Source organism: Megalops cyprinoides, chromosome 5, assembly GCF_013368585.1.
Source record: "Megalops cyprinoides isolate fMegCyp1 chromosome 5, fMegCyp1.pri, whole genome shotgun sequence".
In the NCBI taxonomy this organism is placed as follows: domain Eukaryota; kingdom Metazoa; phylum Chordata; class Actinopteri; order Elopiformes; family Megalopidae; genus Megalops; species Megalops cyprinoides.
The window spans coordinates 29,880,731-29,908,664 of NC_050587.1; the positions used below are offsets into that span (position 1 = coordinate 29,880,731).

The 27,934-nt window shown below is 46.8% G+C and overlaps 1 protein-coding gene across 1 annotated transcript; it reads left to right on the forward strand.

The window, feature by feature from the left end:
- The first annotated feature begins 3,650 nt into the window (after nucleotides 1–3,650).
- LOC118777687 (rabphilin-3A-like) lies at nucleotides 3,651–27,801 on the forward strand. The gene is made up of 20 exons (XM_036528796.1): nucleotides 3,651–3,848; nucleotides 13,958–14,087; nucleotides 15,815–15,908; nucleotides 16,097–16,108; nucleotides 17,087–17,221; nucleotides 17,938–18,067; nucleotides 18,460–18,543; nucleotides 19,655–19,817; nucleotides 20,003–20,047; nucleotides 20,561–20,773; nucleotides 21,151–21,324; nucleotides 21,587–21,666; nucleotides 22,099–22,173; nucleotides 23,208–23,317; nucleotides 23,680–23,806; nucleotides 24,567–24,623; nucleotides 24,954–25,105; nucleotides 26,683–26,764; nucleotides 27,438–27,534; nucleotides 27,654–27,801. Exons 3-20 carry the CDS (start codon nucleotides 15,832–15,834, stop codon nucleotides 27,782–27,784), a joined length of 1,944 nt encoding a protein of 647 aa, XP_036384689.1. The 5' UTR covers nucleotides 3,651–3,848; nucleotides 13,958–14,087; nucleotides 15,815–15,831; the 3' UTR covers nucleotides 27,785–27,801.
- Nucleotides 27,802–27,934: the final 133 nt, after the last annotated feature.

Here is a 27,934-nt window from a genome sequence, read left to right on the forward strand (position 1 = left end):
AGGTAAATGCTGGTGATAGGGCTGTAGAAGCACTTGCTGCTTGGATGATGGGACAGATGGGACATGGGACAATGGCGGCTTTGATGGCTGCCCCAGTAACACAAGGAGCGGTGTCAACCATTACACAGTACAGCATGTTGCACTGGTTACTTTCATTAAACCTGAAGAGAAATGAAATTGAATGAAAATTGAATGAAATGTTCCCCTTAAGACGGATGTGTATAACAGACATGTTCTGCCTTCAGAATCGTGTTACTTCATGGCATCAATTACTGCACGCCTAGACGAGCGCTTTTGACAGCATTTTTATTCGCTACAGTAGAACCGAAGTAAAGCCCCAGGGCAATTTTAAAGAGTAGAATTATCATGAGTAGAACATTTTCAACAGGAAATGTGCAGTGAGTGAAAAGATCCCACAGTGTTTTACTGTGTCAATGGCTGGTTTTGTGTCATTTTTTGCATTTATTTGATACTTGATCAAGTCTCGTGGGATATGTCAGTGTAAAGATGGCAGTTTGTATGGTATTTTTCTATATATCTCAATAGGACACCATTTAGCATCAAACAAAACACTTGCCTAATCATGTCATATCCTCTGTGTAAGTCAGCATAGTTACTGTGACTTTGAAAAAAATAGCTTTGGTAGCTACAAAACTGTAGGAGGAGAACTGGCGTAACTTTTGTGTAGGCTGTGTATGTAATGTGTAATCCTGACCAATAACAAAAAATATTTGCATTTGACTTTACAGCATGTCATTGCCAGCACCTTTAAAAAGAAGCTGAAGGTTGCATGTGCACCCAGGGAAATGCAGAATGCCATGATGTTGCTACTCTTTATTTGTTTCTCCTGGTGTTTATATCCTTTATGCATTGGCCCTGGTGAATGGCCACCTCTCTGTTTCCTGCTCTCCCTCAGCACAGTGAGAGGCTGCTGCAGTGTGCTTTGGGGGAGAGTAGGAGTCCCCTTGGAGAACTGGCACAGCATGTGATCAGCCCGCTATCCACAAGATCTCACGGGTTACGTACATTCTTGTAATACATGCAGTATATTTTGACAGATCTTAGAAATACAATTCTGGCTAAGTTATAGATTGCAACATAAAATAAAGGGACATATGCACAATTTTTTGTTATGACTAGCAGATCAATTCCCAGAAATATCAATACCTTCGAGGCATTGCTGTGAAGTATTCCTGTGTTTATGGGCTGCATGCTGCAGGTCCTGAAGTGTCGATGGGGTTGGGTGGGGGGAGGGTTCACTCTTGTGTGCTTCCTGATTCTGGTCCCCCTGCTGAGCCTCATCCAGTTCATCCGGTCCAAGGACGGCGGGGAACCCTGTTTTTTGGCAGCATCCAGGCGCCCAAACCTTACAGATGAGACGTCGTGCTGAGAGGAAACTGAGGTGGGCGAAGAGCCCAAAGCTCTTCACAGAGACTCCGCTGACATCCCAGATCGCTGAATCAATCGCTTAAGAAATTGGTGTGCTATTGACAGGTCCTTGAGGTCTGACAGGTCCTTGCTATTGAAGGGTCTGGTTGAGAGAGGTTTACAATACGTTTCGTGTTGTTTTCACAGAAGCTTTATTCAAAAAATTTGTGAAGCTTGCACACAAAATTTTCGTATCAACTGTCTTTTGGTATCCTACAGTAGTGTATAAATATTCCAAACAAGAAGTGTATTATTATTAATTATTATCAAGATGTTTTTTTTTCTATTTGGATATGAAAAATGAAAAATCCTGTCCCATGATGAAATGCTTAATTTTCGATCCACCATGAAGCTGTAGGTGTCTGAATTGCATGGTATAAGAGGCAATGTTACACCGTTGTGAGAGATCATCTGGGGCCTGTGGGTCCAGGGCAACACAGAGACTGATGTCACACCAGCACCTGGGATGAAACTGTTATCTGACCAATCTTAACAATCTGTAGCTGGTGTGTATGTGATTATCGGGGGTGCCCAAGCTAAGACACATGCTTATTAAGGTACTGTACTCATGAGACGGGCTGTATGACAGTCGTCGGGGACGTTCCGAGTATCTACTGTTCCTATCCAAGGTTAGATACACTACAGTGCATCCACGTTTGTCCTTGAGCGATTTGTCCACATTAACTCCTGGTGAGGTTCTGGTTGTGGGCGGACAAGTGACGCGACAGCTGCAAAGATGCCTTACAAGAGGCTAATTTGACAGATCAGACAGCCCCTGCATGCCCCCCAGACAGAGACTGTAGGACAGTAATGCTTGAGGTGAATGTCATGGAACATTTTTAATATTCCAGTCTGACACATCTTGGCGCTACCCTGAACACTAATTTTGTCTCCTTCAAGTAAATTACTTTTATGACCCCCCACCTGCAGTTTCTTTCAGATCAGAATCAATGTCCCTGGTAAACTCCCGTCTGTGTTCCTTCCCCAGCCAATATGACATTCTCACTATGTTAATGTGACTTTGGAGCAACATAGCTTGACATTTGGATGTAACTGATGGTGCAATCACAACATAAGTTTATTAATACTACTATTATTACTACTACTACTACCACCGCTACTACTACTAATAATAATACATCATGATAATAACAGTGGAGCAGAATATTGTGCTGCCTCGAACGTTCAGTTATCACGTTCTATTATTGATTTATATTCATTCATTGACATTTTGTCAAAAGCAGTGCGTGCGCAAGAGTTTATCAGTTAATACGTATTTTTATTCATCTATAGTAATTTTTCGGGCGTATTTCTTTTAAGGTAAACAGTGAAAAATAAATACAATTTTTTACAATTTTCAATGTGAATTGACGTTGAGTTCAAATAACAATAAAATGATTAGTTTATCAACTCTAGGTTCGTATTATTTGTATTATAGCAGCAAGTAGCAGTTACAGGAATGACAACGCGCGCATACACTTCCTGCATTTTATAGAATTTCAGACCAATTACATCAAATTAATAAAATAACCACGTGATAGTGTACAGCATATACCAATTAAATACTGACGCCAAACACAATTTCTCGCAGCACGGTTTATTCCAAAGCAAACAGCTGTTAAATAAACAGTTCAAGAAGCAAGCTGACTCAGCACAGTACGGTACAGTTACCATCTAACTAAATGGAAGTACCATAGTCTGGCCACAGGAGGGCGACAACAAGATTATACATTCTGCCAATACACCGTAATTTTCATAAATTTGGCGGGGCGATTCTATTAGATTAAGCTGGCCATTAGCGGCTCTTGAATGCAAGCTATGTACATATTCGCAACCACGTTTTAAAATATATATATGTACACATTCAAGTATGCAAACTTGGCAAGAGCAGCCATGATATTTCGGGAAATAATAATAGGTCGGGCTACAACAATTTCATACAAACTTTAATGTAGAATTTCCTCCGTCATGGTATGGAGCACAGTCTTTCAGATGCAGCTACACACAGGATATACATAAGAAAGCTATATCTCTTGAAACGGAAAGTGAATAATTAAAAATGATAATTGTAACAATAATCGTTATCATCATCAATTATCCTCTGTCCATTTCTGGTGCATTCTATGCATTTGGATGATGCAGGGGTTTCCTTCCCTGGGTACCAAGGGCTTGTCATTCTCTTGGCGCTCTCTCTGAGCCCGGCGAGAGAGCGCCGAGTAGGAGCTCAGAGAGGGGGATGCTGCGCGATACGGAGGTGTTATCAGCTTAAGAATATTGGAGCACCCCTCGCGGCAATTATAACTGGCTCTGAGAGAGAGCGCATGCATGCGCATAACACGCTCCCGCTGATGATTCCGACTTTGCAGAATTAGACAGCATCATTTGCAGATACCTTCCTTTGAGAGCGGTCTGACTCACAGGTAAGTGCGCTAACCAACGTTTTTTTTTTTTCCAAAGCATTTTGTATGCCGCAGCTGAATAATACTGTTCCGTGGAGAGGGTGTTGGCTTAACCCAAATGAATGGATTGAGGAACGGTTAAAAAAGAACAATGGTAGATGTAATTGAACAGGATCTTCTCTCGTGGAAAAGCACAGCTGGTGGTCCGTTTCTGTTCAAATTGCTGCGCCTATTTAAATTGTTGTTCATGTCATGGGAAACTGGATTTCATTTTCATCCGAAAACCTAATTTGGCTCGAATTGTCAAGGAATGTGGTTGATTGGATATTGAGGATCATCATCTCTCTAACTATAAACAATGCTCCGAATGGAATAATTCTCTATTTATGTATATGCCTAAACACATACATGCACACACGTGGATATTTATGCAGGAAACCATAATGAAAATATGATTTGAGTGATTTATGGTGAAAACTCTAAATCCACTTAACATTTGCCTCTCTTTGTCATTTCATTTAGGCAGTACAGTATCATTGATGTGAGCACTGCTGCTTTCCTTTGCTTAGCTGAAAGAAACTACTGAGAAGTAGCCTTCATTTTCTTGTGGTGGAAACGCATTTTATAGATTTATAATCCATTGTTAGTTTGTCAGTTCATGATCTTACATATGAGGAATGGTTTTTGGGTCATTCCAGTATTTCCTCAAGTTCGATCAGGTAATCACCAATTTATTTTTAAACGAGAGGCGAGGAGGGGATCCTGTGGGATCCTGTTTTCTCAATGTTAACAAAACCTTTAAACTACATTACTGGTTACCTGGGCTGCATCGTCTCTGCAGACCTTTGTAGAGCTCCAGGTGAGCTGTGACAGTGAAGATTTGCATCGACACTTATGCCACCCAGACCTCAGAACGGTTGTGGTGTAAGGGAGGGGTAGCAGGGTGTTCCTCCCCCAAGGTTTGGGCAGTGGTACCCCAGAGGCTCTCTGCCTCTGGCAGCCTGAATGCCTGCAGTCCTTCCAGCTGCCTCCTCATGAATATTCAGACTGCCTGGTGATTGGTCAGCGCCCTTCCCCCTGATCTCTGAGCTGCTGGGCTGGACATTACCGCTGCAGAGGGACCGAATGAGGGGAAAAAAAAACCACCGAGAATGGAGAGGAGAGGGAGAAAGGGAGAGAAAGAGTGTAATGCTGAAGGAGGCAAGGGAGGATGAAGAAAGATGGAGGGAATGAGTCATAACTGAAGAAGAGAGAGCAGAAGATTGGTGAAAGGCACTGCAAGTGCTGTGTGTGTGCGTGCATGCATGTGTGTGTCTGTGACATGGAGATCGTTACCCTCCGTCCAAAAGTGTGGGATGGAACAATGGAGATTGTTTTTGTGTGTGTGTGTGTGTGTGTGAGAGAGAGAGAGAAATGGAGTTTGTTACCATAATCGTCCATCCTGGAGTGGGATGGAAAAATGGAGAGAGAGAGTGCAAGGGAGCTTCTTAAGTGCGTTGCTCTGTGTGCAAGAGCATCTTTACATAATTCAGTGGGTTTGAGGATTACAGGCTGATGGACCCATTTTCCAGCATGTATGGGCTTCTCTCGGCAGGTTTTTTCACTGTATGGGACCATAAGGCATACCGATGTATTCTATTTTAGATTCTTGTGCACCAAGCTCATGACTACCAGTATTGACTCTGGCAATAATTTATTTAAGTTAGAGGCTTAAAAATAGTTGGCTGAAAATACAAGTTCATGCCTCTTTTACATAGGTAACTAGGGACTGAGTTTTCCATTTGCTCATGTTTACCATTTAATTTGTATTAACATTTTCCCTGCTGGGATTCTTCTCCCCCTGATAAACTGCTTGGTCATAAACACTGGATCACATAAGCAGAGGATGTGGCCAAGGTGGAAGAGGAGCGAAGTGATGGAGTGGTGTAGATGGAGTGATGGCAAATGAATGGAATCTCATACTGTCCTAGAACCAAACAACAATTTCACCTCCTTCCACCAGTCTACAGTGTAAGCCAGTGCTTTGACTTACAGTGTCAAGTCCTATGTCGTTACTCAGTGACGCTCTATGCAGGGCCACTGGCTGAGGTCTCTATTGTCTTAAATGTGCACGTCAGGCTGAAATAAAAGGATTTGCTTTCAGTATCAGAACTATTAAAAGTATTTTGCTCTTGCAGTTGATGATTTTGTGAGCTGTGTTGTGCTACTGAGATACATCAGTTCATTATCACAGGTTTGAAATGTTCACCTCTCTACTGCATTTTAAGTTACCAAGAAATTATGTATTTATGTAAGCCTGCATCTCCTCTGTTATTAGGATATTTCTGCTCTTCTGCCATGTAATATAGTGAGGGGCTGTTTCCTTCTTCCCTTGACGTTCTTGGAAGGAGGTGTTTGTGTGGGTGCGTGTGCGTGTACGTGACACTATGTGTGCATTCCCAAAAAAGTCTCGACCTGACTCCATAGACTTTTGTCAGAGGGGTGGGTTGGGCATCGATCGGCAGAACTGCTGAGAGGAATCATTATCAGAGCTCTTGAAGATTAGATGCATCGCATCAACAAAAGGGCCCCTGTCAATGCGGGAGCCGTCTGTGCGACTGAGCGATCTCAGAACGAATCGCGTGTAAAAGGGGCTCGTGAGGCTTCCCCATGCCAGTGCCTGGGCTGTCCACCACTGGGTTTAACTGGCGACAAGTCTTCAAGGTGTTCCTCAGCTTGCTGGTCCTCCTTGGTTTCGAGAACATAAATGTCTCTCTCAAACAAAGTTAGTACCCATCACAGTTTTTTTTTGGCTCCACCCAAAGACCATACAGTGAGCCCCCTGCTGTTCTCTAAACTCTAAGGTTAAGAGAGAGCTCAAGCCTTACATCACTGTCAGTAAGTGCTCTCTCCTGTCTGACCCATGATTGAGCGCAAAGTGCACAGGCAAACACGACAGATCGAGTCCCCAGTCCCCTTACAGATCCGCGCTCAACAGTGACCTTCGGATTACTGTTGACAGGCACTGGTTTTATTTGTAAACGAGATAAACGACATGGTGCGCCCCTCCCTGAGCTTCTGGCCTGAATTTTCCTTTCCTCAAGAAAACCTTGACTTGTCCTTGAAAATCAATGAATGTCAAGAGCTTTCAGGGTGAAAACTGAAGGAGTATCCCTTGGTCCGAGCTTTTTGACAGGTGAGCATTATGTACAGACGTGACGCCCTTCCACTCACCTGGATTCATGAAGCCATTATAGGAGAATGAACCACCAGTCCCTCACATGAAAGAGCTGATCTGGAAGCAGTGCTGTTCTGCACAGCCTCCCTTTGACCGCAGGCAGACCAGAGCCCCCATATGTCAGCATCACTCTTCCCCCGGTGCTCTGGCTGCTGGTGCACTGCAGCCAGGCCTGCGCTCACGCACAACGTTTTCCTAACGTCGCTGCAACGTCATGTTGTCGTCATGTTGCATCGCTAGTGCTCTCCTTGACTGCACCAGGTTTGACAGGCCTGGCTCTCAGGGCCGTGCAACGGTGACATGATTTGAGCAGACCCATCCCTGTCACAGCACCCTCGGCGGCGTTTAGATGGGCTGATGGACGATGACGGCTCCCGCGCAACAGACCCACTTGGGGAGAGGGGGCGGGGGGGGGGGGGGGGGGTCGGGGGGCTGCTGCGGAAAGGCGCCTCAGCTAAACGTGACTTTGTCTCTCCTCATTCCTCATTGTTTTTGATGCACTGTTTGAATTGCAAATGCCAAGTCCAAGAGGCGCAAAGTGGCAAAGCAAAACAAGGAGGGGAAACTCGAGACACCGCGAAGCACTTGTGTCTGCGAGGCACTCCTCGGTTTTCGGCTGCGGGAGCAGGAGTGGGGCTGCGGTGTTTACAAACAGAAATCAGTTGGTGAAACACTGGGTTATTGGCAGGCAACATTTGCACACGGGGGTAGTGGGGCTGGTGGGGGTGTGCGTGTGTGAGTTGAGGGGGGGGTTTCCGACACGGCATTCAAGCAGCTCTAGGTCAGAAGGACACAGCAAGACACTCCAGTAGGGGGAGGGGGGTGGGGAGTGGCGGGATGGGGGCGGATTTATGGCCACTTTTACTCAGTGGAATCATGCTGTGGATTAACGGCTCTGGAATAGCCCCCACCCCCCACCCCCCACCCCGGGAACCGGCGGCGGATCAATGACCGTAGATCAGGATTAGTGGGTGATAATGAAACACTTTCTCCGTGACAGCGGTGACAATGACAGCATGGCAGGGTCCCCTCAGGAAGGCCTGATTAACACACGACGCCTGATTGAGCCGGGCCCCGAAAGGGCGAAACGGAAGAATGCAGGGCCTCTCCCCCGCTCCTGACGTCTTTATCTCCTCGCCGTAGCTCAGAGCGCTTCTTGCGACTCTCGGCGAAGTTGACGGTTGACGGCGCGAGAACAAAAGGGCTCTCGTCCCTTTTTCCCCCAGGGGTGGCGCCCGCGTATCTGAGGATCGCTGGCTTACGCCAGAGACATTCACACTCTTCACTTTACCGCTGAGACAGCACCAGAGCCCCCGGGGCCCGGAGCTGAGCTCACAAGCCGCGGCTGCTCCCGGATCCTAATTCTAGCGCTAGAAGAGAGAGAGAGGGGGAGGATGGATCTCGTCTGTTGGCCCCGAGCGCAGTTACTTGCCTTCCCCCTCAGGGCTGCCTCGACACCTCTCCAAAAAGTGGAAGCGTCCCGTGTTGTGCCTGCACGCACGCCACGTGAAGCTGGCCGCCAGCGCGGTTCTATTAATGAAACCGCCCCAGCGCATAGCGGAGAGCGGCGTTGCTGACAGATGGCCGTGCAGATGGCCGGTCGCTAATTTCATACTTGTGAAATCGGGGTGTGTTTGTGCCAGTGTTAGTAAAGAGGAGACGTGGTGAGGCCTGACCGGTGCCAGTCCACACGACCAAACCGCCATGAGGCAGACCCGGCCACTAGCCCCCTCCTGCTAAAGCATGTGTGAATATGAAGTGCAGAATATCAGGGATCACAGTGCCATTTTCAAATACACACACACACACACACATTGCAAGCCCTCTAAAAGGACTGGGGGAATTGTAAATAATTAAGAAACGCTGAGCGATGTTCTCCCCCGCAGTGGCGGTGCTGGCGCAGTGCTTTCCATCCCGTTCCAGCTTCCCCCACCCCCCTCTCCCCTGCACCCCTTCTCCAGGTCTACCCCCTCACCAGCTCCTTGGAAGGAGCCGCACCCCATCCTCTGCTTTAGATCACAAATACATCGCTGTCCGCGCTGACTCAGGAGGCCCTAAGGCCCACATCGATTGCACCCTCAGGCTCCTATTCTCTTATTTATATATATATATTCATCAGCGCAGACCCACGAACGCGTCACTGTTTTACAACGCCTCTCCCTGTTCTGCAGTCAAGCCCTTGTGGAGCAGAAACGCTGATCCTTTGCTACGTCATCGCTTCTGTTAACTTCCCCCGAGCTGCATGCCCGCGGTGGGGTGAAGAAAGCGTCACTTTGGGCTAACCTCGCTCTGCTTCTACGGGTTTACTGGAAAGAGTCATCAAAATGGTGGGGCGCGGGGGGGGGGGGGGGGGGGGGGTTGGGTTAAAGTGGTTGATGTTCCTGGTAAGCTGGTAAGCTGCCTCTCCCACTCTTTACTTAATGGAAGAGTGGGTGGATGGTGATGACGTGAGATCTCCAGCTCTAATACGCCAGGCGGGCAGGCAGGGCTTGGCTGGAGCCGCGCTCCCTGGAGGATGATGGGGTTTTTACCTGGAGGGTCCACATGACTAGCAATGTTTCCTGCGTAATGCTGATTCACATGCAGTCTTGCAGCTATAAGGTCTTTGTGCGTCATTGGGAGGCCACACACTGTCGCTCCGGAGTAAGCGAGCGGCTTTAGGATTGACCTTGAGTTCGCGCACGAGTGTAAATGGGTTTCGCGACGTGATGGATGGGCTGCCCTCTGCTAGCGGGGTAATCTCTCCTGTGTGGAGTGGGCTTTATTTTTATGAAGACAATCCTTCCTTCCAGAATAAATGTGACTTCATTTGCATGCAGAATGATCATTTGCATGCAGAGGAAATATGTCACTTGGACAGTGGAGCTCTGAGGGTTGATGTGTATGGCACACTGGTAGGGCAATGTGACATTTCTCCTGTAAGATACAGGTTGAAGGTTAGTAGTGAGGATGGAGGGGTGTAGCAGGTTGGAGGTTACGAGTAAGGTTGGAGACATGATATTAATTCATTTTCAGAATATGGTAGCAAGGATTCACAATGATTAGAATGATTATGGAAAACAATATGCATCAAATCAAATGTAATAAATTGTTTTTGATTTCAGTGTCTTTAAAATCAAAGCGGATAACTCAGTGGTAGTTGGCAACTGTGTATCTTGCAAGTGGTACTGCATTTAAAAGACATGGCAAGCTAGAAAGCAAGACAAATGTACGTGCTTGCTTTAGCAGCAACGAAGGGTCCATACAGGCTACCTAGCAGGGATAACTTTGTGCTTTATAAGTTGTGATCACTGACTGCAACCGTCATGGTCCACTTGATAGTTTGTGACGTTGCCTTTGGTCGTCTTCCCTGTCTCACAGCGGTCACGTGTCTTCGACCCAGTGTGTAAACTTAGACTTACCCGGTGGGTGTGTGTCTGTTTGGCTGTGTGTACTCCAGTCTATCAGCTCCACCCCCGCACCCCCCTTTGATGTTACTCACTTTACTCGGCGGAGGCCCCAGAGCCCCTGGCGCAGGCCAGCACAGCGCTGCGGAGCCTAACTGCCAGCACCTCCTTGGCCTCACGTCAATTCCCGGCACTCCTCAGGGCAGGCGGCGGTCCCCGTAACGCGGCGAGCGATGGATGCCGAGTGACAGCGCCTGTCCCCCCGGCCACTCGCTGAAGCAGAGCTGGCATCAACGGGGCCAGGCCTGCTGGCCGGCGCAGACAGACCCTCTGCACCTGGCCCCTGTGAAACTACCTTTCCTCCGTGCAGAAAACGCCACCTTTTAGCGGGTTTTATTGTTCGAGCGCGCAGGGATTGCTGTGATTAAAACCCAGCTCCAAATGGAGCGGGTATTGAGCGTCTGCCGTTCTATTCTTGAATTATGTGTTTTTATGGCATGGAGCACTCAGAAGCACAAAATTGCAGCCAGCTGCATTGATCAAGATGAGGCCATGCCACTGGGCCTTCACAGTCTTTAATTTAGCATTATAGCCTCCACGATCATTGCAGCCTCGCTATATCAAACATTAATTGCATTGCTTTTGGCCTTTGCTTTGCTCTGGGCAGTAAAGGTAGCAGGCTCGTTAATGGAGCTGGGGATTTTCTTAGCCGCTGGTCCAAGAACGCAAGCTTTTCTTCAGGCCAGGAAGCGAGATGCGTTGCAGGTCGCCTTTGAGGTAACCTTGACCCCTTGTAAAGACTCTACAGCCACCGAGTGTTAAGGTTTGATCTGTTTTGCGAGACTCGCAGCACAGGGAAGTGGACGTTCAGCCCCCTCCCCTTCATCCGCGTTATCGAGCGCGTTTGAAATTGAACAAGCCGCTTGGGGTGACACAACCCCATAGATCAGGTCAACAGGAATCCGCTCTCCGTACCTCCCTCCTCCATGCAGAACATGTTCTTTGGGCGTAAGGGATTGTTCACAGGCCCCGGGGGCTTGGTGACAGTGCATTAGAGGGTTTGCCATAAATTCCAGTAGAGGACATTGCATTTGTACCCTTCAGCAAGGCACTTTCATGCTCTCCCTTTGGGGGAAAAAAGTCATATACATATGTATCATAGGAATCTGAGACATAAATTCACAACTCAAAAAGGAATAAAAGGAAGACTGCCACTATTTATATGATGATGGATCTTAACATTGTAGAATGTATTGTGAAATTTATCATGTAAAATAATGTTTACCATAAATGCATAAATTTGCATGTACAAAATTATGATAATTGGCGTATTATGTAATAGTAGCCATACAGTATATTTGACATTAGGAATATGCTAACTATTTTGGATTTCATGTTTTCTTCAGGGCACATATGTGGGAGTACCAAGTAAACTAGTTGCAAGTCACAAGCCCAGTGAATATATAAAAATTCAAATTAATTGCAGGACGCTGCTTTGATCTGAAAATCTCATTAACCTATTTATAGGAATTTCACATTAAAGGATGTTACAGTGATTTTGTTTATTTCTAAGTCCAGCAGTCCTTTGTGTATTGGGGTAGCTCAGTTGCTTTTAGAAACAACGGCTTAAGGAAACGGCATAATGTAATCTTCTGGAAGGCCAGTCCATCCTGTTTGCTTAGTGATATGCTAGGTATTAACATTATGTTCTGATCCCCAAGAATTGGCTTCAAGCTGTTGTTTTCCAGCTATGATTATCGCCATGGATTCAAGTACTGACACCTTTTCCAGGGAAGTTCCAGAGTGGAACTTCAAAGAACAAAGAAAAAAGTGGCAAGAGGCGAGGGAAAAAAACAGTATTCAAAATCATAACTGTAATTATAATTGTAAATAAGATGCTATAAACAGTAGCTGCTCAGCAGAATGCACTCAGTGGAACATGCTTTGTGCATGGTCTGGCATTTTTGCTGGGAAAAAATAGTTAATTGGATTGGGTTGTATGGAAGCTGCAACATCTAAAATGGGGCATGGTTCCAAGTGAGGGACTCTCATGGGTTGTCCCAGTATATTTCCTTTGGCACAGACTGCGTCACCTTGCCTTCTTGGCCCGATTTCCTCCTGTTCCTCCTTGAAGTGGAGTTCGCCCAATATTTGGCACGTTCCCAAAGCCTGCATGGTGCTTGTAAAACGATCTGCATCATTAAAGCCTCGACATGTTGATTTTGCTCGCTCTCTGTCTTTGAAGTCTTCCCATGGGGGTGGGGTTGGGGGGGGGGGTGTAATGCTATGTGATGCAAAGGACCATCGTGTGCATTAATGGTTTGGGCGCTGGTACTCTGCCCGGTCGGAAGGGCTTGGATGGCTGAATCTTCGAGTGAGGCGCATAGCTTAAATTGCACCAGAAAAGGCGTATGTGATGCAAGGCGTCACTAGTAGCCCGGGAAGTTGCTGACCGAATAGATGATGACAGTGGTGATCGTGGAGGCGTCGCTACACTCCAGTGCGTAACTGTCCCTCTGTGCCTCCCTCCCCACCACAGCCGGCTGTTGTCTGGATCTTAAGCCTTTGATGCAACTGTCAGGGCACGGCTCCCCCACCTTGTAGCCGCGTTCCTTGTCATTTCAAACACCAGCAAGAAAACCCATCAGCTGGCTTTCTGCAATCACAGGGAACCTGCCTAGCAAACCAAAGAAAGCGTTTCGCACAGTGAACACAGGTGCAGTGTCATAAGCAGCTACGTGAGCTTTGTCCCGTGTTGTCAGTCTTTAGGTAGCTCTTGCCTGAATCCTCCACACCACCCGCCCTCATATAGGTTTGAGCTGAAATATTCAAATACATCAAAAAATTTCTCTGTCTTTTTCCCGGGGACAGTGACTCATTGATTCTGAAAATGGTTTCACTCACACAAATGAGCCCAAGTGCTTAGTCTCTGCCCTGCCCTGCAAGACTTTGCCGTTGAATGCTTCCTGGCCCTTTTCCCTTCTTCTCATTTGGAGTAGGAGGTAAATATCAGTGCCTGGAGGAGTAGATGCTGGTGCATTGCCCCCAGAAGGGATTAAGAAGAGAATAGTCGGGAGTGTGTCTGAGAGAGAACAGCCGTCACCACAACCGTAGTACAAGAATTGATGCTGTACATCCTCAACAGAATCACAGCACTCACCCCCCCTCCACCCCCACCATCCCTCCCTCCCCACCCCGACCCCCCTTCCTCCTCCCCCCAACCTCCGCAGTTTGAGTGCAAGCACATTCATTGCTGCAAATGGGAAGCATTATTGATTTTCCTTTTCCCTGTGTGTGTTTTTTTTTCCTTTCCCTCCCCCATTGCACAGCAAGTGGGAGCGGATACGACATCAGATTGAGCAGGGAGAGAGGAGGACAGCATTGAACTGCCGCTCGTGGGAGAAGGGGGGGTGGGGGGGGGTCATCTCGCTCGCTGTCCTGCTGGCTGGTCAGAGTCGAGCCTTAGCAGGTTCTGAACTGCGTTTCTCTCTCTCTCTCTCTCTCTCTCTCTCTCTCTGCTCTTCCAGTGGGCTGCCTCAGACCAGTAGGACGTGCCTGTCTACTAGTGGTCCGGTCTGCTGCTTGTCCAGAGGTGTGCCACTCCAGAACCTCTACACTTCACTCTTGCGCCCCTGCGCCCCCGATCACCTGCCCCAGGTAAACACACAGCTCCATTCTTCAGAATTCTGCTGTTCATTCAGTCTCCTCCTCGCCCCAAAGCTGCAGCGAACACACTTTGAAGACATTTTTGTCAGTTTCTGTTTACGTGTGGCCGTTTACCGCCCCACACACGTCTGATTAGCAAACATTGTCTGACAAGTTGTTATGTCAAGTCGAGCCGCTGATTAGCGCAAGTTTCCGCTTGGCCTTGATTCGAAGCGACAGGATGGGGCTGGAATAGCCAACACAGTGCCTACGCGTGGAAGACTGGTGGAATCCGCTTTTCGCATCCGCCTAAAGGCTTGAAGCTTCTGCGTCAGAGCAGAGAGCGGGAGACACAGCATGGATTAGGACAGCTGCTGCACTTCATTCTTTAACTGTTTTTTTTGGTCACCACACAAACCAGCAGTTTTATCTGCAATAATAAAAGTACATGGTTTTTGTCTATAAAAACAGGACGGCACGATCCATTCATTCACTTGGTGACAGTGACAGGTGAGATATATTGCTGGCATACGACAGCACAAGAGGAGAGCAAACTGAGGAAGAGACAGTGATCGATGGCAGCTTCCACAAATTGTTTCAAATGGTCATCTTTTATGGACAGTGGCTCAGGATTTCATTTGTTTCATTTATCCTTTTTTGTAAGCTGTAGGAGTCAATGCGGCACTAGCAAGGAAATAAAGATGCACATAGGCTCACCACATGTGGTAAAGATGTTTTTGCTCTACTACAGCAAATGTACTGTATAATTTTCTTCGCGATTGGTGTCACCCCGAACGTGACTCTGTCTAATTAGGGTCTTCTGTTATAAAAAGGCAGTAAAAGGCTTTTCCATCTGTTGTATTGTTGTGTGTTGGTGGAGAATGTTGGCGTTAATGTGGTTTAACCATACTGCTATCTAAACTGATACCAAACCACAGAAACATCAGAGAGGCTGCAGGATGTACAAAAATGCAACTTTAGAGCAGAAATATCATTTTACTTATGATTTTTCCCTCAAGTACTTGTTCCGGAAGCATGAGTATTGTGAGACTTCTGCTAGGCACAAGATTGAGTTGCAGTACAGTATATTACACCAGTACATATATTATTTCTACAGACGCCCTCATCCAATGTCATTCACTTCCCTTATATTTTATACACATTATCCAGTTAAGTATATTTGCTGTGATGTTCTGAGCCTTGCTCAAGGGAACCATAATAGCGCCCCCCACCACTCAGGACTGAAATCTGAAACCCTCTGGTTTTGAGTTCAGTTCCTTACCCATCGTGCCCCATTGCAATGATTCTAATGTGTCTCAAGGTAAAAACATAGAGTAAGTGCCCCCAGAATGCATTGTGCAGTCGTTGGCAGGACATTTCCTCAGGAAAAATCATGACTTCCCTTCCACACAAAAGGCAAGGTACCAAAAAAATCAATTTTTTCTGTTTTTGCTAGATTTTTTTCATTCCCGTGCAGTGATTAAATATGCACAGGAACAACTAGGAACAGGTCATTAGGCAACATCTCTTGCAGCTTAGCCTTGCTTCGGAAAAATATAAAATTGATATGTAGTGACATTAGCATATCATAATCATAATGCCAGCACTGTTTTACATATGCCATTGGGGACACTAAAAGAACTAATGTGGATGAATCTTGTCTTATAACGTGGAACCCGTAAGCACAGCCAGGAGATCAGTCTGTTCATCTGTCCTCCTGTCTGTCTGTCCTGCTGAAGGTCTCCCCAAGGCAGCCATGACAGACACGGTGATGAGCGGAAACTCAGACCGGTGGGCCGGCCCCGGCGACAGGCAGATGGCCAGGCATGGCACGTAAGAGCACGCTGGGGCTGGGAGATGTGGGGGTGTGGGGGTTATGTGTGTGGGGTGGGGGGGGGCACTTCGTGCAGCTCAAGGATAAAGTCACAGCTGTATGGCATTATTAACCTTTGACTGACCCTGCCATAGGCTGACGCTAAGCCCCCTTCTCTGTTTTCCCTCCTTCCCTCTCGGCGGCACAGTGATAAGGACCAGTAAGTAGAAAGTGGTGTCCGTCTTGTGCCTGTGCATGTGTGTGTGTGTGTGTGTGTGTGTGGTGAATCCCAGAGGAAAATGCTGAATTCTGTGTGTTAGAATATTAAATACAGAATGTAAAAATGGACATATTAGCAATATAAACTATTGAAATGTTCATATAAGCAATTTTCTGCATATATAGAATATACTATACAAATATTCCACAAAATCTCACGTGATTCTTTCTATATGTAATCTTATACATAAATATATATATATATATATATATATATAAATTATAAATTATGCTAGGTTTATATCAGAATTTGAATCATCATAATTTTTTATTTTGGGATTTTCTGTTCTACCATAATTCATTCCATGCTAAGTGTTGGTTTGGACAGTTTTCTGTGCCCCAGATCTGTCTACTACAGCGAGCTGTAGCAGAACATACCTCACCAGCAGGTGCAGTGGTCGCCTACAGGGGAGGGAAGGAAAGCGGCTTCCACACCATCACTACGCACACTCCTCCTCCTCCTCCTCCTCCTGTTTCTCCCTCCCTCCCTCCCGTCTCACTCCTGCGGCACAGAGGCACTTTTGTTTCCAGTTCTCCGGTCTCTCTAATCTCAGCATTGCAGAGGAGAAGATAAAGGGACGTGTGCGAACCGGGGCTTGACTGTGTACCTGCGCTGACAGTGTTCCCTGAGACTGCAGTGCAGTGGATTTTGTTCAGGGTCCCCTGTGTGTGTCGTTCTTACCTAACTCTCCCCTCGCCCAGCTTCTTTGCACGGTGTGCATGGATTTCTTTGCGTGCATGTGTGTTTGCGTGTTTTATTTCTCATGTTTCTTTTTTTTTTCCAACTAAATGTGTGTCAAAGCGTGTGCATAGGGGTTTGTCCCCCACGTCTGTGTGTTAACATCCGAATCCTGTATGTACATACGTGCTTCTGTGCATGTGTTGGACACCTCTGACTGTCCATCCACGTGTCTGGCAGGAGTGGCTGGGCAATGCACCCTGGCCAGGGGGATTGCCTGCCCGGCGCGGACCTGACGGACGAGGAGAAGGAGATCATTAACAACGTGATCGCACGGGCCGAGAAGATGGAGGCCATGGAGCAGGAGAGGATTGGGTAGGAGCTGGAGAGGCAGAGCCTGCCTTGTCCCTCAGCTCTCAGCTGTTTGTGTTCAACAGCCAATCATGTTGTGTCCAATGCACAGGTTCATGCACTCTACCTGCATTTCTATGAAGTCCACGCTTGCAACGCCGTGGACGTTTTGTGTTTACTTTGATTCGGATACAAATGAGCAATGCTCACAGAGCCACACAGGAGCCGGAGATGCTGGTGTGCTGTCTGTTTTAATCTATTATTCACTAACAGCACCACTTTGACAGTACTGCATACTCATCTTGTCAGTGGAACATGACTGAATTGATAGGAAATTGAATGGAGACATATTGAATAAATGAAAGCCGGAGTATTCCTCTGCTCTGCCTAAATGCTGATGGCTCCTTTGAAAATCTTCTGTGCCTCGTTTAGATATTACAGTGTCCCATTCCATTAAAATCAGAAATAAGCACACAGAGATTAGGCAGCAAATGGGCTGTCATTACGAGAGTAATGGGAATGGGAAGAACAGAATTGCGTGTGTGTGTGTGTGTGTGTGTGTGTGTGTGTGTGTGGGGGGGGGGGGGGGGGGGCTTCTTGAGTCCTCTGGGGGTGAGGTGCTGCAGACCTACAGTGTCTGCAGGTCTCTCATTCCGGTCAAGTGCATTGCTATCTGATGCCGATAACCTTATTTGTCCTTTTTTTGTGGTTTGCGATCCCTCCCGACCCGCACCCTGCAGTCGCCTGGTTAACCAGCTGGACGACATGAAGAAGACGGCCCGCGGAGACGGCGTGTCCCGATGCCTTCTGTGCGGGGAGCAGTTCGGCGCGCCTGGGGTCAGCCCTGTGGTGTGCGCCGAGTGCAAGAAGGTAGGGCACCCGCCTGGGCTGATCGGGCCAATGAGAGACCAGGAGCGGCCCGCGATGCCAGCCCTCTAGAGCAGAAAGTCATCTGATTTAACGACCTTGTCACCGGGGGGGGGGGGGGGGGGGGGGGGGGGGGCAAGGTCCCTCATGCATGCCTCATTCTCTGCAAAGGGATTTGATATGACTACCGCCAGATTTCTGCAGTTTCTCCACCTAAAAAAGAAGCGTTCCTTGTATCCGCAAATGATGCTCAGCCTGCTGAAATATTAAAGAGTTGGCACTGCTCTTCAGGGGTAATGACAGCGCAGAACCTGGAAGCTGTCTGAAATGTGCTGCGCGGTGTGTCTGTGTGGTACAGAGCCTCCTAAGACCCATGCTTTTCTGTCCTCCCTCAGAATATGTGCAGCAAGTGCGGTGTACAGAGCAACAACCGACCCAGGTCCGTGTGGCTCTGCAAGATCTGCAGTGAACAGAAAGAGGTGAGAGAGAGAGAGAGAGAGAGAGAGGAGAGAGGAGAGCTAGAAATTGCAGCTAGAAGTAATTTTACTGATGATTTAGTGGAGTAAATATGCTTATTTTTTCTGCACAGTTGATACAGTTTGCTTCAGCCCATTGGGTAACCTGCCTGTGAGGTAAAGACAAACTTAAAGCAGCATACCAGCTCAGGGCAGGGGTAGGCATACATTGCACCCCAGCCTCCCCCCCATTGGTCCTGGCCACGACTCTGGTGCAGGCTGGGGAAGGAGAAGGAGACAATGAAATAGATTAATGAAAATTCAGCATTGCAGCAACAAAAGTGAGATATCATTTCTCGCCAATCCACTGAATCTCAAAATGCGCTCTCTGAGTAAGCAGCAGAAATTCACAGTACTCACTTTGAAGGTGTAATCAGTCTTGGTTGGCTGGACTGGAGACATTCACAGAGACAAAAACGTCTAAATCAGAGACACCCATCAATATTGGACATCTGGTCTTTCTACATGCAATATGACATGCAACCATGTGTGTTTAAATTTTACCTTTTGATTTGGTGAATTTGAGTAGCTTGATGTACACTGTGTACAGACTTGTTTGGTAGTCAATTGGTGAAGTGTTTTTGCAATTAATCCTGACTGTAACATCTGTAATGATTTATGCATAGAGGCCATCATATATTATTCATCAGAAGTTCATCTGTGTTTCATTTTTGGCTTCACTTGGCACACCAGTATTGAACATTACCAATGGCAGACTATTCACTATTCAGTGAGGGGGAGCATCTGACAGGTACCCACAGGGCCAGACTTTGGCATATTCTTCTGCTGTGTGTAATTGGTGTTAAGCCCCAGTTGAAGCTTTAATTCGTCTGGGCTCCGGTCCACCTCATGTGGCTCTGCAAGTGCTGGCATGAGGCTGCAGTGCCCTCCTGTGGTGGCAAACAGGACTTGCACTCACTCTGAGCTCCGAGTTTTTTTCTCTGTGTTGAATTTCTGCCAGCTGGCACAGCCCATGGGCAGGAGATGCAGGTCAACATGACAGCTATTATTTACGCATAATTATTATCATCATTGCCTTTTGCTGATCTGAGTTTCTCCCTCGCCTGTCACTCAGGTGTGGAAGCGATCTGGGGCCTGGTTCTTCAAGGGCCTGCCCAAGCAGTTCCTGCCGTCGCCCATCCCGATCTCCAAGGCCAAAGAGCCCGCCACCCAGCCCCCGCCGGCCTCCCAGGAGCCACCAGCCCCAGAGTCTGGGGCTTCCAGGGCCCAGAGCAGGGGTGGGTGGAGAGGTTGTGGCCACATCTCTGTCTGAAAACACATGCTGTTTGTAAAGCGTAGTCACCAATCAGCTAAAAAATGTGAAACTCAGGGGATCTAGCCTGTAAAAAGTAGTCATGTGTGTGAGAGCAAGGTAACCAAGTTTTAAGAGCTGAAACTGCCATTTACCTGTTGTGTGTCTTAGGCCCTGCAGAGACCCAGGCCTCCAGCACAGAGCCACAGGTGACAGGTGAGCGTGGCTGCCTCTAACTCCATACATACACAGTGCACTGAGCTCAGGTACACTGACCCACCCTCAGCTGCAGCTAGTCCTGTCTGTATGGTGCTTCAGGTTCTGAACCCAGAGCCAGCAGTACCAGGGAGCCCAAACACCTTGACTACCTCTTCCACAGTTAGGACATTCCATGCCAAGCAGAGCATGCTGGGACTGGGCAGTGAGCAGCCCAAGGGTCCTGACACAGCGGCAGTGGAGACACTGCTGCAGCAGCATAATCGCAGGTTTGATGTCACTGTAAAACTGTCCAAAAAGTGGCTAGAAAAGTAAATATAGATAACGCGATTGAGGTAGTTCCCTATGTAGGTCAGCGCCTCTGAAAAAAAGAGCAGACATCAAAGCCTCTAAAACCGGCGCTTGTCATTCCAGAGCAAGTCAGCATTCATCGTAACTGAGTGTGTGCGTGTGTGTGTGTGTGTGTGTGTGTGTGTGTGTGTGTGTGTGTGTGGGTGGGTGGGTGTCTTGCAGAAACAGAACCCACTGGAGGGCGAGGAAGCCGCCCCCCTGTGGCCCCAAAGCCCTCTGTAGTGCGGGCGGGGGCTAGCGGAGGTGAGAGCGCAGACTCCTACCTCAGGGAGGGGGACAGTGAGGCTCAGCAAAGCCCTGTGGTGGTGAAGAAGGCGGTCCCAGTCCAAAGCTCCAGACCTCCCCCAGCCTCGGCTGTCCCCGTGGCCCAGCAGGGTAAGGCCAAGCCTTTACCCACAGTGCAGCTCCTCCCTGCTAAGCAACCTCTCTATGGGGATGGGACTCAGCACCAATGTGGTGGTGCCATTGCACTGCCTCCCACTGTTTGTTCCCACTCCTCCTCTAGCCTGGTTACTGTCTAGCCTGTCTGTGGGATACCGTTGTTTTCATGTACAGTCTAGTAGCCCTGGGACCACAATCCTGATCACAGAGGGCCACCAAATTTCCCAGCTCATAAATAATCAAGACTGGGAGGGATGCCTAATCCTTGTTCAATCCTTATTCAAAGCAGCAGTTCATGTTAAAAAAATACACGCTGGATAGCAGCCCTCCATGACCAGGGCTGACTGGCTGGGTGCCCGTCTTTTCCCCAGCTCCAGCACCAGCCCCTGAGGTTGAGAGCGGCTACGCTACCACAGTCCAGAGGGAGGAGAGAGCAGCCCCTCCAGTCCGGCAGCCGGCCACCCAGAACCCTCCCCCTGTGCGCCAACAGCAGCCCCCTCCCGAGGAGGAGGAAGAGGCCAACAGCTACGACTCAGATGAAGCCAGTAAGCTCAACCTGTAATGAGCTGCAGTACAGCTCTGCTGGATGTAATCAGCCGGGGGGGTCTGTCTGTGACAGTTGTCTGGACTGTAGTATACCTCTAGTCGATTACTGTTATTTCTGTTGTATCTCTAGTCTGTATAGAGCATAATGCTTGCCCATCTTTGGTTAAGCTCTGGTCAACCTCCGGTCAAAGTACTGCGTGTCCAGTCTTTGGTGCCCCCTCCCTGCCTGTTCTCTAATGTGCTGTTCTCTCTTCCTGTCAGCCACACTGGGCTCCCTGGAGTTCAGCCTGTTATATGAGCAGGAGAACAACGCCCTGCACTGCAGCATCGTGCGGGCCAAGGTAACGCACCAACTCACCCGAGGACACCTGAGATTGTCATTTCAGTACATATAGAACCAGCAATCAGGTGTAGAAATGTTTGGGGTCGGGCCAAGACCCACCCTGGTGAGACAAGGTGGCTGAAAACAAGCAGCTGGAAGAATCATGATGGAGCAATCAGGTGCAAAAAGAAAGGAACCGAGCCAGACAAAAGGCAGGTGATGAGGACACAAATTTTGAGACTGCAGAGTCCGGTCTCATCTGCGGTGCTTTGATCTTTCGCATATCCTTAATGACTCCACTTGTGCCATTTAGCATGATGTGCTGACTCTTGTGATACTATGCCGTGCTTCATTTTCCCATCTTTACCCAGAAGCCCTTATTTTTTGAGAGCCAAAACAGAAGGGGAATTTGACACTGGAGACATTGAAAAGGTTTTGTTTTGCCCTCCAGGGTCTGAAGCCGATGGATTCCAATGGGCTGGCCGATCCTTACGTGAAGCTGCATCTGCTTCCAGGGGCAAGCAAGGTAACATCAGTTCACCTTCTCAACACACAGCTAGAGAGCGCTGCCACTGAGTGGGGGGCCAGGAGGGGGAGTTCATAGCCAAAAAACTTAAAGCATCTTGATATCATGTCTACAGCATTGTTACCCACAAGCCATTGCCCGATTGCTCTATGCTCCATCACTAACACCTTAGTAAGTGGGTCACCAGTTCACTTCATTACTATGAAGTTGTTTCTAAGCTGAAGTCAGCTGGGATAAAGCATTGGACCTGCATTGGATTGCTGCAAGCTTTGGCAACATCAGAATTATATATATCAATTGTGACATCAGGGTGTAACCATGTTTATGGCTAAAGACTGGTATGTAAATTGGTAACGAGAGGGTTCTCTGCTAAATATGGGAGGGGCAGCTTTACGGTTACACAAATTTACAATGTAAGTGTGAGAGTGGAGGAGGGTTGGGGAGCAGAGGGCCTTCAATTTTTTTGGAGAATGAGCTCTATGCTTGAGAGAACACAAACACATGGATAATAGCTAATACACACTAAGCATGTTTTCTCCATTAGGAAATAGATGTATTTTCACGTATTTTCAGTTCATCATCAGGATTAACTTTATAATGGTATGACTGGGGACAGAAAAGTTCTCACAGGGCAGAAATATGGAGAGACGTGTCAGGAGAGACAAGAGAGAGAGCCAGAAAGGCAATTATTGGGAGCCTTTTACCACTTAAAAAGGAATGCCCTAGCGTCACAGTTTTGCCTGCGGTACCCCAGTTTTGCACAATTGGCTGTACAATCAGCACAAATAGTGCACACAGGTCATTAATTTCCACAAGCACATTTTCAGCTCGAGTTATAGCTGATGGAGGCACACTTTTCCCTGCATAAGTCTGTGAAACTCCAAGGTCGACATTTCTCCAAGTCGCCGCCATTTGGGCCGAAGCCCTAAAGCGTCAGACCAGCAGGGACGCTGAAAAAAGTCCTCTGAGGAGTTTTGAGAAGTTCCCGAGCAAAGAAATGCTTACCGCATTCGTCCCCTCTCACTGGCCCACAGTCCAACAAGCTACGGACCAAAACCCTACGCAACACTCGAAACCCTGTCTGGAATGAGACGCTGGTGTACCACGGACTCACAGATGACGACATGCACCGCAAAACCCTCAGGTAGGGCTGGTGGGGGTCACCAGCACCAGCATCGAAGATTTAGTGTTCTTGTGTATACACGTTATTGTAGGTATTTCTTAATTGAAATATTGAACGTAAGAATACTCTGAGTTACATGCCTTTACCTGCAGTGCAGAGGTAGCATGGGACTAACATCCAGGAGGCTTGTGGCTTTGAATCTGTGGTGGGAACATCACTGTACCTTTGAAAACAAACCGTTCAGTACAAATCCAGCTACGGGAACAGGCTCATTTTGGCCCCGACTTTAGAAAATAGTTCAAAGTAAGGGATGCGTAAATGAAATTTAGTGGAATAGTTGTCCATGGTTTGCAATGCAGTCTTAAAAAGATACTCTCTGCCAGGCTCTCCGTCTGTGATGAGGACAAGTTTGGGCACAACGAGTTCATTGGGGAGACCCGAGTGGCCCTGAAGAAGCTGAAGATGAACCAGAAGAAGAACTTCAACGTGTGCCTTGAGAGGGTGGTCCCGGTGAGCGTGCCCCACTCCCGCTAGTCTCCACACGCCCCTCAGCCCGGCCTCTGATTAGGTTTGATCTCAGAGTCGATCTGTTCAGTCCCATCCAAGCATTACTATACACCGGTTCTAGAAAAAAAACAAATTCTATTAATAGATACCAACCCTTTGACTAAACAATTACAAAGTCAGCTGTGGTAGAAAACATTGAAAAATATTGACAACTTTCAGCCTAAGTGGCCACAGCCTGGCCCTTGAGACTGGTCCATCCTATTAATTCCAAAAGGCCGAGATAGAGAGCGATGCTTTGTTTTGAACTGGAAAAAAAATATGAAAAAAAAACTATGAAAGATTTTCTCCAGGTTTGCTTATGTTTGCCCCACACTTCCAAACCTTCTAGATGAGGAATACCTCCCAATTTTCCTAAGTGAGGAAGGGAGTTGGACAGTATTGTGTGATACTGGCAGTTTAATACATCTCTTTCTTCTACCTTAGAGACTGAGGGTGATAATAAAGGAGAGATGTAAATATTTTATCATCATCAATATCATCGTTTAATTATTATTGTGGTTGTTGTTAATAATAATTTTGGTTAGATTTGTTTATTCTTCAATATTAACTGTAGTGTTGTCATTATTCTCATCACAGTATTATTTCAAGGCCATACTCTGTGTTTTGAGCGATTGCACTTTGTGCTTCAGCAGTGAGTTTCAATCGAATGTCATGTCAGTAATTCATTTTGAACTGAACTGTGACTCCTCCTACTGGTACTCAGATGAAGCGGACAGGAACAGCAGGCTCAGCACGAGGCATGGCGCTGTACGAGGAAGAGGTAAGGTCCCCTTCCCAGAATGCACTCTGCCTCTCCTCCTCCAGTTTGCGTAGAAGGCTGTTGCTTGGATGTGGCAGTCCTCCTCAGGATGTGTATTTAACATATCATATACATAGAATGTCTTCCTCTGCATGTAGATTTTTATGCACTGGGTGTACGGAGCTGCTGTGACTCAGTGTTTAAGCTTGATATGACTCAGTGTCGGTGTTTACTGCTTCACCATGAACTGCAGGTATTTGAGGCAGGCTCTTGAGGTGCGATACTGTATGCAGCAGGGGTGTGAGATTCATGTCGCTTAACACTGATTGGCTCTTGCACGCTGGGCTGCAGGTGAAGGAGACTGGAGAGACAGAGGAGAGAGGCCGGATCCTGGTGTCACTCACATACAACTCCCAGCAGGGCCGGCTCGTTGTGGGCATCGTGCGCTGTGCCCACCTGGCCGCCATGGATGCCAACGGCTACTCCGACCCCTTTGTCAAAATGTAAGTGTCCTGGACTCCCCACATAGTGCACATTTGGGCTGTCATACTGCTGAACGCTCGCGGACAAAACAAAAACGATTTCGTAAAAGGATGCAATGCACTTCTCACAGGCGGTTCATGTGAAGCTTGTTTTAGCACCCAGCAAAGCATAGTCATACGCATTACACAGCATCCTTTAGTAACACCTTGCATATTCCCATCTGCATGGCACCTGACTTTCATAGGCTTAGACTCTGGGATAGTGCTCTTTTTGCTCAATGATGTCTTAAAACAGTTATCATGAATAGCTTTGACTATTCCAAGAATGGAGATGCTTCTCAGAGCAAACAGTCCCTCAAGCCACACAGATTAGGTGAGAAACACATGTCTATAGTGTGAACTTTCACCTCTGAATACTGAAATTGCTTGTGGAGAGACTGTCTGCTTTAGAGAAAAGTGAGGAAGGCATTTGGCCAAGAGTTTCCCTAGATATTCTGGGGAAGGAGAAGGTATTGACCATTTTAAATATTATATTTAATTACTGTTTCATTAACAAGCTTAGCCCTAAGATGTGGAAATAAGGTATTATGAAATTGATTGAATAACAGAGATGTGAGAGTACCATTGAACTACAGGGCTATTACTCGAACCCCTGCTGTCTATACACTATTTTGTTGCAGTGTAAATAATTGTATTACATAATGGGCTGATGCCAAGAATATTATTGCCAATGAGCAAAATGGTTTTAGAAAGTCACGCAGTGACTTTACTCTCAGTCCATCTATTGATTGTAATAAAAGCTAAGGAAGTCTTCATTTTATGCTTATTGATTTTTTTTTTCCAGAGGCTTGTGATCGTATTCAAAGAAATACATTATGTAAATAACATAATTTAGGTCAACATGGTAATATTATTAACTGCCTTATCCCTATGTATAAAGCCCTGGGCTCTATTATAACTGAATGTCTTAAGTACTTGGATGTTCTTCCTCTTCAGTGGATTGGTTCATTGTATGACTGCCTTTTTAAACCTATTCTTACACATGATGCTACAATATAGAGAGATATAAAACTCCTTATTTGTTAATGCTGTTGTCAGCCATACTTGCCTGGGCGCTGGCAAGTATACACCAAATGCAGCAGCCCAAGACGACGTGGAGTTGAAGTCACCGTGGCAACAGCAATGGCTTTGTATTTTTAGAAACCGGTGCAGTCTGTATAATATATCTGTTCTGAGATTATGTGAATTTATGGGTTTATCAGAACTTTGAGCAAGTAGCACAGCTCATTTTCACAGCTGAATACTGTTTTATATTTGTTATACCACACATTTTCAATGGTGCCATTTTTTCCATTTTATTTCTGTTTGATTTAGGTAATGTCTGCACAGTACAGTGATGTTATTTTGCGTAAGTTACTGTGTATTGAAAGTGATTTATGATGTTTTATGCGGTGTGAATGACATTATGTAGAATGAATTAAGACACCGTGTGAGCCACAGAAGATGGATATGCCTCATGTAAAACCTTATGAGGAGCACCTTTTCTAAAAACATAATCTCTCTCTCTACTGTCTCTGTGTTCTGCCTCTGTACTGCAGCTGCCTAAAACCAGACATGGGAAAGAAAGCTAAGAACAAGACTCAGATCAAGAAGAGGACTCTGAACCCAGAGTTCAATGAAGTGAGTGTCCTGCTAATTCCACGCAATGTAAAGGAAAGAATTCTATACAATGAGAGGGAAGAATCTCTTGAACCATATCACCTTGCTTTGAAATTGAATAAAATAATTGTTGGGGGCAAAAATTGTTTACAATTCAGGGTGTAAATGGACAAATCTGAGTGAGTGCAGTTGTTCTGCACTGAAAGCCTTTATCACATGATAACTGCATGTACTAAGGCCAATAACCCATGCATGAAAAGAGATGCTTTAAAAAGAAAAAATAAATGCTTGTCTAGAAGGGTGTGTTCCCTGCTATGTCTCTGAATTAATTTGCTTTCATCCATACCCTCACTTGAATCTATCAGCCCCTGTTTGACAGTGGAGTCAGCCACCACACCCATTCACAGTATGAATGCGACAGCTATTCACAGACAGAGAGATATGCTAAAAAGGTTTATGCTTTTGGACGATGTTCTCAGCTGGAGGGTGGAGTCAAAACCATATCAACATTTACAGCCAGAATGACAAAGATTAATAATGTTTATATTTTCGTAAGATTACAGGCTGAGTTAAATGTGCCAGTATCTATAATATAACAAACTCAGATCATCATTTCAAAGTCTGGTGTGTTAAGTGTGATGTGGTTCTACCTAAATTGCAGTGATATAAAAACATGTGGATTGGCCTGTTGCAGGAGTTCTACTATGAGATTAAACACAGCGAGCTGGCAAAGAAGACCCTGGATATCTCTGTGTGGGATTATGACATAGGGAAATCCAACGACTATATTGGTAAGACCTGGAGTGTGGATTCAGGCCCAAATCCCATCTCCCATTTTTTTTTTTTGGTGGTGCTTGGAGGCATAGTCATCTTCTGCCCCTGACATTGTCCTCTCTGTCGCCCCCTACAGGCGGCTGCCAGCTTGGCATCACAGCAAAGGGGGAGCGCCTGAAGCACTGGTATGAGTGCCTGAAGAACAAGGACAAAAAGATAGAGCGCTGGCACACCCTTCTGAATGAAAGCCATGTCTCCAGCGACTAGGACACCCCTGCACCCCCCCCCCCCCCCAACCCCAACATGCCCACCCTCAAATCCCATGTCATGCAACGGCCTTCATGTCTTCCAGCACGCTGGGTCCCACTTCCTGTCTGTTTGACTCATGCCCCTGTCCCCTATCTGTCCCACCACCCC

Coding starts and splice junctions, on each gene's coding strand:
- LOC118777687 (XM_036528796.1), top strand. CDS start 15,832: ATGACAGACACGGTGATGAGCGGAAACTCAGACCGGTGGGCCGGCCCC. Junction 23,807..24,566: donor GCCTTGAGAGGGTGGTCCCG/GTGAGCGTGCCC, acceptor ACTGGTACTCAG/ATGAAGCGGACAGGAACAGC. Junction 25,106..26,682: donor TCCGACCCCTTTGTCAAAAT/GTAAGTGTCCTG, acceptor TCTGTACTGCAG/CTGCCTAAAACCAGACATGG.